Source organism: Piliocolobus tephrosceles, chromosome 3 (assembly GCF_002776525.5).
Source record: "Piliocolobus tephrosceles isolate RC106 chromosome 3, ASM277652v3, whole genome shotgun sequence".
Lineage (NCBI taxonomy): Eukaryota > Metazoa > Chordata > Mammalia > Primates > Cercopithecidae > Piliocolobus > Piliocolobus tephrosceles.
The window spans coordinates 60,247,954-60,258,179 of record NC_045436.1 but is presented as its reverse complement, the minus strand read 5'-3'; the positions used below and the strand labels follow the sequence as shown (position 1 = coordinate 60,258,179).

Below are 10,226 nucleotides of genomic sequence, written 5' to 3'. Positions count from 1 at the left end.
CATCTCAGCTCACTGCAAGCTCCGCCTCTCGGGTTTTCGCCATTCTCCTGCCTCAGCCTCCGGAGTAGCTGGGACTACAGGCGCCCGCCACCTCGCCCGGCTAGTTTTTTTGTATTTTTTAGTAGAGACAGGGTGTCACCGTGTTAGCCAGGATGGTCTCGATCTCCTGACCTCGTGATCCGCCCGTCTCGGCCTCCCAAAGTGCTGGGATTACAGGCTTGAGCCACCGCGCCCGGCCTGATATGCTACATTTTCAAGAAACTTTTCCTGATCTCTCCAACTATATTTCTTTTGTTACCCTTAATACACACATTTTTTAAAAATGTTCTTAAGATACAAATAATATGCCGTTTACCATGTTATTTGATATTTGTCTCATTCCATATTTTTCTTAGTCTTTAAGTTCCTATAATATGGTCATTTTATTTTAACTTCATATAACTAAAGCACTTGGCATAATTCTTTCCATAAAGGTAGTGATCGAAAATATTAGTTAGGCTGAATTATGTGAAAACACTGTTCAAAAACTATTCTCTAATAACAATTGCCAAGAAAATACAAACCTAAGAATAAATGACCCAATAATCCGAAGTAATTATAACAGCTGTAAGATGGAAATAAGCATAATATGTCAAAACAGAGATAAAAAATCTTTGAAAGAATAAAAATGTTGACTTAGCAATCCCTTTCCATTTGCTAATGAAACTTTTAGAAGAAAAAACCCCATTACTTAATAACTCAAGCAGTAATAGAAAAAATCATGCTGAGATATAAGACTGAAATTGCCTAAAAAACATTTACAAATGTTCTTTTCATTATCTCTAAAACAAAATTTAAGTAAGCTATACTAAATAAAAGAATAATTTAAATAATTGTGTATTTCTTGAATCTTAAATAACTGATATTGTGTAATTAATTTCTATTTATCTTTTCAAAAATTAGAGACAGGGTCTTGTTCTATCACCCAAACTGGAGTGCAATGATGCAAGCATAGCTCACTGCAGCCTCGAATTTCTGGACTCAAGAGATCCTCCCACCTCTGCTTCCTGGGTAACCAGAACTATAGGCATGCACCATCATGTCATGCTAATTTTTTAACTTTTTGTAGAGATGGGGTCTTGCTATGTTCCTCAGGCTGGTCTCAAACCCCCTGCTTCAATTATCCTCCTGCCACAGTCTCTCAAAATGCTGAGTTCACAGGCATCAGCTACCATACTGGGTATCTAATTATCTTTGCTCTCTAGATGACTCCCTGAGATAATGTTGATGGTGTATCACAGAAAAAAATGTCAATAATATTGGACTGTGGTTAGGTAAGCAAATTCTCTGGATGCTTTTCTTTCTCTAAGAAAATTATACACTCTGTAAGTACTCTAATTACAATTTTGAATGTTTACTTTTGGCTCTCACTCTAATCAATATTGGCCACCAAATATGTAAATTGCATCTTTTCCTTTATCCTTTGGAAGGAAACAGGTTGGCTAGCATTTTGGGAAGATGTTCCTGTACATTTTAAAGGACTGCAGGAAATCTCTTAATCCTTTCATTCATATCATGAGGAGGTTAATTTTCATCATTTATCAGTAAATGTTGATGAACAGCATAAGTAACTGATAAACTTACAGTCAAACTCCCTGTAATGTGTTAAATCATCAATCTCCTAGTATCATGGGATGATGCAAAATCATCCCTTCAAGGTTTTATGTGAGTAACTCATCAATAGAGAGTCCAGAATTACAATGGCCAATACAAAAGCTTCAAGCATATGTAACTATTTAAATCTAAATTTTATTCATTTAATATGAAAATTAAATAAAACATTCATTTCTTCAGTTGTATTAGCCTAATTTCAAGTGGTCAAAAGCCCCATGTAACTAGTGGCTACAATACTGGACAGTACAGAATTATATAACATTTCTATCATCAAAGAAAGATCTATTGGACAGTGCTAGTCTAGAAAGCTAATAATTTGATTCAACTCAAACAGTACAGGTGAATTGTTATATTTTATCTATTGAGTCTTATATTTGTTAACTCATGAGCAATAGGAGTAGCCTTGCCATTTCTTTAATATAATTTTCAAATAAATATTTTTTGATGACAGTTGGCACAAACTCCTAAACATTGTACAAGACATATCAAATTCTTTCCTGCCTCAAGGCTCCTTCTTGGTCCATTCTTTGGCTCGATCTTCATTTTCTTTCCCAGCTGGAATGTTACTGCCTTAGAAAGGTCTCCTACGACCTTTCTATCAAAAATAGGTCTCTACCACCACCACCTCCACAACAACACACATATTAATTTCTATCTCAGCACCCTGCTTCTTTCATAGGATACTATAATTTTAATTATTTCATTCATTCCTTCACATATCTTTCATTCATTCATATATCTTCTAGTGAAGGAGGATCCTTTGTCTATGTTATTTGTAGTCCTGTCCCCAGAGTTTACCTAACATAGGCATGAACTCAAAATTCATTACATGAGTATATTAATGTTTGTTGAATAAGTGAATATATTTGGACTATGATGTCTTTCCCCTCCATAGCCAACTCATACCTCTTTGGCACTATGCTTTTATACGTATTCCTCCTTTTCTTTTTATTCTAGCTTATGTATCTCCTTTTATACCCCAGCAGACTATCTCAATATTTATTTGTTTTAATTTTGGGTACAAAGGGTAATGAGTAGAAACAGAATTCCCAAGCTACAAGAAGAAAATATTTTTAGGTGAGCTTTCAGAGAAAATAAACTTATTTTTAGTATTCCATCCTGTCCCCTCAGCAAGTACCAAGAGACCAAAGCACTAACCTCAGCCCCCTTGGTAGACACATGTACCGGTGTGGCATAGACAACAAAGAGGATTCAATTAGCCTGGGTATGAAAACAAAGCAAGTATTCAAGAAAAAAAAAAATGGAATAAAGGACTGGGGAAAAAGGGAAATTTTCCACTTAGCTTCTTGAGCAAAATCTTTTTCTAATCTTAAATATTTGTCACCTAGTGCCAACTACTGTACTTCAGAGAGCAATGCCACTTGAAATACTTTTTACTTATACAGAAAACACAAAATAATCAAAGACAACTGAATTTCACAACTCTGAAAAAAAATCATTCAAGAAACCAGCGTTTTAAAATATCTTTTAAAAGTTACATACAATTGTAACAAAGGGAACAGATGATTGAATTATGAAAGCATAATAAGCCAAATATTTAGTATATTAAATATACAAGCTGTTCAACACATTGGAAGACTTCAAATTTCAGCCTATGTCTACAAAATTTATGTAAAGTATAGTTAATTATCATAAAGGTAATATAGTTCCCTAAGAACAATAAGCTTCAAAATGGTTATCTTAAGGCTATTCAGAAAACTTACTTTGATCCAAAGCAAGCCTAAATGATCATTATATAATGATTATACTAAAGAATTTTCACCATTACACCTTACAAAGTTTATATAGAAAATCAAGTTTCAAGTTCCAGCTTAAAATACAAGAAATAAATATCAAACTCCTGTTGCTTTGTTTTTCCAGTATCATAAAAAGACTCAATAAAGTATGTTCGTTTAACGCAACTCCTGGCAATTTTATGACACCCAATGTAAGGACTTTAGGACTTTATCTTAAAAAATAAAACTTAAAAAGTAAGTACTACTTGTATTTCTCAAGCTGACCATGATTTTTCACATCTCCATGACTTTCACTATATTTGACACAGAGAGTTGAAATCATGTTGGAAGATAAGTGGGTAGGATGGAAGGAAAAAGAGGAAGAACATAGTTGCTTCATTCACTCAACAAATATTTATCAAACGCCTACTGACCAAACTGTTCTAGGTATCTGGAAAACATGGCTAAACAAAAAGGGGAAACACAAATTTATAAAGGATTTTTGTTGCTACCAGGAACAACTAAGTTACAGCGATAAGATATATGAGTTAGCACTCCTGGATCCCACACACCCATTGATAATGGTTTCCTTCTACTTCTTCCTTTACTATAAAACATACAGAAAACAAACCAAAAACAATAATTCTCTTGAATATTTTTTCAGAAACTGAAGTAATATATCTGAGGTAAAGAACCCTCTAGGGATGCACTACATATGGTCAAGGACATGGGCATTATTGCTAGAAAGCAGATTAATCTCCTTCTCATGCTGTCATATCATCTCCTCTCTTACTACTGCAAAACATGCAGTGAAAAGCAAGGTCCATGGAGATGGGAGTCTGGAAACAGCAACATGTTCTGAAGATATGGAGGATGGCAGAGGACTCTTAGCAGTAAGAGTATGTTACCACTTAAGAGACAGGGAACAAGATTTGGTTGCAAGACAACAAGAATAGCACGCATAAGAGAAGAATGGTTAGCTTCAGAAAAGTAAAGCAGTTATAATTCTTCCAAAGAGGACACTCTTGTAAAGGAAGATTCGTCCCTACTAGGTCTGCTACTCTTGAGCTTTAATTAGTATAATCACAATGCATAATGCAGGTACATCTGAAAGGCTAGAGTCACCATTATGCTATCTGTTAAAACCATCTTTCATAATCAAGCCAACCACAGCTTTCCACAGATGTGATGCACTACCATGCCCAGAGTCATCTGCGGTTTTAAAATAAATTTTTTTTTACTCTTTTATTCAGGCCTATTCCACAAGACACTAAACAGAAGCAAAAATCTTAAGATTCTGAGCAAAACTTAAAAGCTGTTGGAATATAAAAGATTTTCTATCACTTAAATTATTACAATGATTATGCATGCATACAAATTATACATTATAATAAAAATAATATCATGGTTATAACAGTAAATAGCGAATGGATAGCTTCAAGATTCTGTGGATGCTGAATCTGGTCTTTGGAAATAAAAGCATAGAGCAGTCAGCTAAATATTGAATATATATTTTTAAAATCTATAAGAATAAGTATTCAAGCCAACCAAATAAACTATTCCTTTTTAATACTAAAAACAAGCTCTTCACTTTTAATACCTTGAAAACACTTTTAGTTCTGCATTAGTCCATTCTTGCACTGCTATAAGGAAATACATAAGACTGGGTGATTTACAAAAAGAGGCTTAATTGGCTAATTGTTCCACAAGCTGTACAGGAAGCCTGGCTAGAAAGACCTCAGGAAACTTTCAGAACATAGAAGGTAAAGGGAAAGCAAGCACATCTTACGTGACTGGAGCAGGAGGAAGAGAGAAAAGGGGGGGGGGTACTACCCATTTATAAACAAGCAGATTTCATGAGATCTCACTCACTATCATGAGAACAGCAAGGAGAAAATTTGCCCCCATGATCCAATCACCTCCCACCGGGGCTCTCCTCCAACACTGGTGATTATAATTTGACATGAGATTTGGGCAGGGACACAAATCCAAAGTGTATCACTCCACCCTTGGCCCTTCCCAAATGTCATATCCTCACACTGGAAAATACAATCATCCCTCCTCAACAGTCCCCCAAGTCTTAACTCTATTCAGCATTAACTCAAAAGTCCACAGTCCAAAGTCTCTTCTGAGACAAGGCAAGACCCTTCTGCCTATGACCCTGTAAAATAAAAAACAAGTTAGTTACTTCCAAGATACAATGAAGGTATAGAATTGGGTAAATACTCCCTTTCCAAAAGGGAGACAGGGATCCAAAGACAGGGTCTACAGGCCCTGGGGCATGTCCAAAACCCAGAAGGGCAGTCATTAAATCTTAGGGGCCCAAAATAATTTCCCTTGACTCTAGGTCTCACATCTAGGCAACACTGATGTAAGGGGTGGGCTCCCCCAGCCTTGGGCAGCTCTGCCCCTGTTGCCCTGCAGGGGTACAAGCTGCTTTCACAGTCTGGCATTGAGTGCCTAAAGCTTTTCCAGGCATATAGTGCAAGTTGGTGGACCTACCAGTCTTTGGTCTGGAGGATGGTAGCTCCCTTCTCACAGCCCCACTAGTCAGTGTCCAGTGTGAGGATTCTGTGTGGGGGCTCCAGCTCTACATTTCCTCTCTGCACTGCCCTAGCAGAGGTTCTCCATGAGGGCTGTACCCCTGCAGCAGGCTTCTGTGTGGACATCCAGGCATTTCCATATATCCTCTGAAATCCAGGCAGAAGCTTCCAGGCCTCAACTCTTGTCCTCTGTGACCCACAGGCTTAATACCATGTGGAAGCTGCCAAGAATTATGGATTCCACCCTCTGCAGTAGTTGACTGAGATGTTATCTGGGGCCCTTTTAGCCACAGCTGGAGCTGAAGCACCTGGGACACAGGGAGCAATGTCCTGAGGTTGTACAGGGTAGTGGGGCCCTGGGCCTGCCCCACAAAACCATTCTTCCCTCCTATGACTGCAGGCCTGTGATGGTAGGGGCTGTGGTGAATGGCCCCAAAATGCTTTGAGGCATCTTCCTCATTGTCTTAGGCATTCAGCTCCTCTTTTTTATTTTTTTAATATTTTATTATACTTTTGCAAATTTCTACAGCCAGCTTCAATTTCTCCCCAGAAAATGGGTTTTTCTTTTCTATCACAAGGTCAGGCTGTAAACTTTCCAAACTATTATGCTCTACTTCCCTTTTAAATATAAGTTCCAGTTTCAGCCCATCTCTTTGCAAATACATATGTGTTTCAAAGCTCCACAGATCCCTAGAGCAGGGGCACAAAGCTGCCAGTCTCTTTCTACAACATGGCAAGAGTGACCTTTACCCTAGTTCCCAGTAAGTTCGTCTTCTCCATCTGAGACCTCCTCAGCCTACCTAGACATTACTATACATATCACTATAAGCATTTGGGTCACAACCATTCAACAAGTCTCTTGGAAGTTCCAAGCTTTCCTTCATCTTCCTGTCTTCTTCTGGGCCCTCCAAACTGTTCCAACCTCTGCCCATTATGCAGTTCCAAAGTCGCTTCCACATTTTCCAGTATCTTTATACCAATGCCCATTCACTGGTACAAATTTTCTATAGCAATCCAATCTCACAATACTATAAAGAAACATCTGAGACTGGGTAATTTATAAAGAAAAAAGGTTTAGTTGGCTCATGGTTCTGCGGGCTGTGGGAAAGAGAGTTTCTGGGGTGCCAGATGAGTTGGTCTCCCCTGTGTGAGACACCTGCGGGGAGCCATGGGCAGCCTCTGAGGAGAAGAGTCTCCTTATTGCCTTCATATCTTTCTGCCCTGAGAGCGTAATAGCTCAGCGGCATTCCACAGGTTGCTCAGGGAGGTAACACCCCCTTGAAGCAGTGGAGTATAATCAAACATCTTGGCTCCTCCTGAAACCCACTCCCCTTGTTTAAATCCCTAATAAGTTAAAGATCTTAAGTAGTTTAGACACACATCTTTGCTCAAGGAAATTCACAGAAACCTGCCACTGCTATATATCTTATTGAATGACTCACGAGTACTCCTTTATTGATTAATCCTTTTTCTCATCCCTTCCCACCCCTCCCATTTGCCCTAAGAACAAAGATCTTGTAAACCAATAAATTAGGCGGAGAAGAGCTCTGGGCCATGAGCAAGCCTCCAATGCTCCGGTCCCCTGAACCCGCCTTTTAAATGCTTATTCTGTCTCTTTCTAACTCCTTTGTCTCCGCTGAACTAGGGGTACCCACCAGGTGGTGTGGGGCTGGTTTCCCCAACAGAGGCTGTACAGGAAGCATGGCTGGGGAAGCCTCATGAAATGTTCAATCATGGTGGAAGATGAAGGGGAAGCAGGAATGTCTTACATGGCCAGAGCAGGAGGAAGAGACAGAATGGGGAGATGCTACACACTTAAGACCACCAGATCTCATGAGAACTCACTCACTATCATGAGAAGGGAAAGGGGGAAATTTGCACCCATGATCCAATCACCTTCCACCAGGCCCCCTCCTTCAACACTGGAGATTACAATTCCATATGAGATTTGGGCGGGCACACAGATCCAAATCAAATTAAGTTCTAATTATAAAATGCATTTATGTAAAAGTAAAACACTCCTATTTGCTTCTATAGAGAGTCACCACTAACCTACGAGTCATTATCTTCCTTTTAATATTCGGTAATGCCAAGTCCACCAATAATTATACCTTTCTGGCTAAAGAATTTTTTAAACACAGTATTTAAATAAGATATGACAACCAAGGAAAAAAGATATTTTCAAAAAACCATATATTATTTACAATTTGCATTAGTTTATGCTTCTATCATAATTTATGAGAATGCACAGAATTAAAACACAGAACTAGACGTATATTGAGAAACAATTTTAGGATGTTTCAAAACTCGAATGAATTCTCATTTTAGAACTCAGACATTTTATATATCATATATAATATATAAGCTCCAACTCCGGTTGGGGGAAAAGGGCAATTTCTATTGACAAAAGATTTACTTTCATTAAGCAAAAACAAGCTTTCCCATTACAGGAGTCAAAGTTGTAAGTCAAGTTTCAAAGTGCTGTAGGCAACTTCACATGAGAATATTCCCAAGTAGAATTTATAATTTACATACCTGTAGAGATGAATATTTGGAAAAATTTTCCATTTGATACCGCTTAAAATCTTCATTTAGTCTTTGATCTGAAACAAGGGGGAAAACAGATTTCAGTTCATTGAGTAATGTTCAATTCTTTAAAACTAGAAATACAGTAATCATTTGACCTATCCAATGCAAAACGCGCTAGTCTCCACTGCTTCTCAAGAGAAGATGAATCATCAATTTCAATCTACCATTTTAAAACTTGAAAATAGGCCCTTTTCTATATCTAAGCCAACTAATCACTGCCAAAGTGAAAAAAATACCATCTGCAAAGAACTACCTTTTCTGATTTCATAAACATGAATTCTCAGTCTCTGCTGGCGTGCTCTTTGGGTTAATGAAAGTAAAATATATTCTCCACATCTTATTCCTGCTACGAAAATTGAGAAGCATTGGGAAGATAAGCTATAGTCATATTTTTTAGAATTCTTAAAACCAACTGAAATTTTGAAACTCTTCCAGGACAAACCTCCACCTTGAGGAGAAATTGCAGGACAAAGAATCCAAATTAAACAGGAGTGGGAAAGAGACAATGGGGGAAGACCTTTATTCACCAGAATAAAGGTGAGAAGTCTCGGTAATAACAAGGCCAGCCCAGGCCCGGCGGCTCATGCCTGTAATCCTAGCACTTTGGGAGACTGAGGCAGGTGGATCACTTGAGGTTGGGAGTTCGAGACCACCCTGGCCAACATGGCAAAACCCCATCTCTACTAAAACTACAAAAATCAGCTGAGTGTAGTGGCGCACGCCTGTAATCCCAGTTACTTGGGAGGCTGAGGCAGGAGAATCACTTTTACCTGGGGGGCAGAGGGTGTAGTGAGGCAAGACCGTACCACTGCACCCCAGCCTGGGTGACAGAGTGAGACTCTGAAAACAAAAAAAAAGAAGAAGAAAAGAGAAAGAAAAAAAAAGAAATAACAAGACCATATTTTTATTTACATCAAGAAAAGTAACACACATACAACATAGTACCCAAGAAATTTGCAATCACACGTTCTTTTCAAGATCACACGGAACATTTAATGTTGATTATTTACTGGTAAAAGAAAGTCTCGATCATGTTCAAAGGGCTGAAACCAAAGACAGTATGTTACCTTACAACAGCACAATAAAGTTACTATCAAGAAACAAAAAAAAAAAAAAAAAAAAAAAAAAAGGAAAATCCTCTATATGTTTGGAAGTTCAGAAATCACTTTTGGCCAGGCATGATAGCTCATGACTGTTATCTCACTTCTTTGGCAGGCCAAACCAGGAAATCACTTGAGCCTAGGAGTTTGAGGCTACAGTGAGCTGTGATTGCACTACGCTCCAGCCTGGGCAACAGAGCAAGACTCTATCTCAAAAAAGAAAAAAAAAAAAAGAAGAAGAAGAAAGATCTCAGGAGGAATTACAAAATAAATTTTAAAGTATTTTGAAGTGAACAATGGTGAAAATGTGATACTTCAAAACTTTCTTAAAGAGAAGTCTGTAGCTTTAATTGCATATACTAGAGAAAAAGTCTGAAGTTACATATGCATTCCAAGAATTTAGAAAAACAGCACCAAATTAAATTCAAAGAAAGCCAAGTGGAGTCAATACAGATAAGCCCAGAAAATAAAGAAATTGAAAATAAACTAGCAAAAAATTATAAAAACTAGGTTCATCTCAAAAGTTATTTTTAAAAAGCATCTGATGAAATTCAAGATATATTAATAATAAAGCCTTAGCAAAGTAAGACGATAAGGGAACACTG

General features: G+C 37.8%; 1 protein-coding gene across 4 annotated transcripts in view; it reads right to left on the bottom strand.

Moving 5' to 3' along the window:
- Positions 1 to 10,226, bottom strand: part of SCLT1 (sodium channel and clathrin linker 1) — a 226,361-nt gene that overhangs the window by 202,047 nt on the left and 14,088 nt on the right. For all 4 annotated transcript variants that reach the window (XM_023217595.3, XM_023217596.3, XM_023217597.3 and 1 more), the window contains exon 2: positions 8,468 to 8,535. In XM_023217595.3, the coding sequence (XP_023073363.2) occupies positions 8,468 to 8,535 (68 nt within the window). The remainder of the gene's footprint in view (positions 1 to 8,467; positions 8,536 to 10,226) is intronic.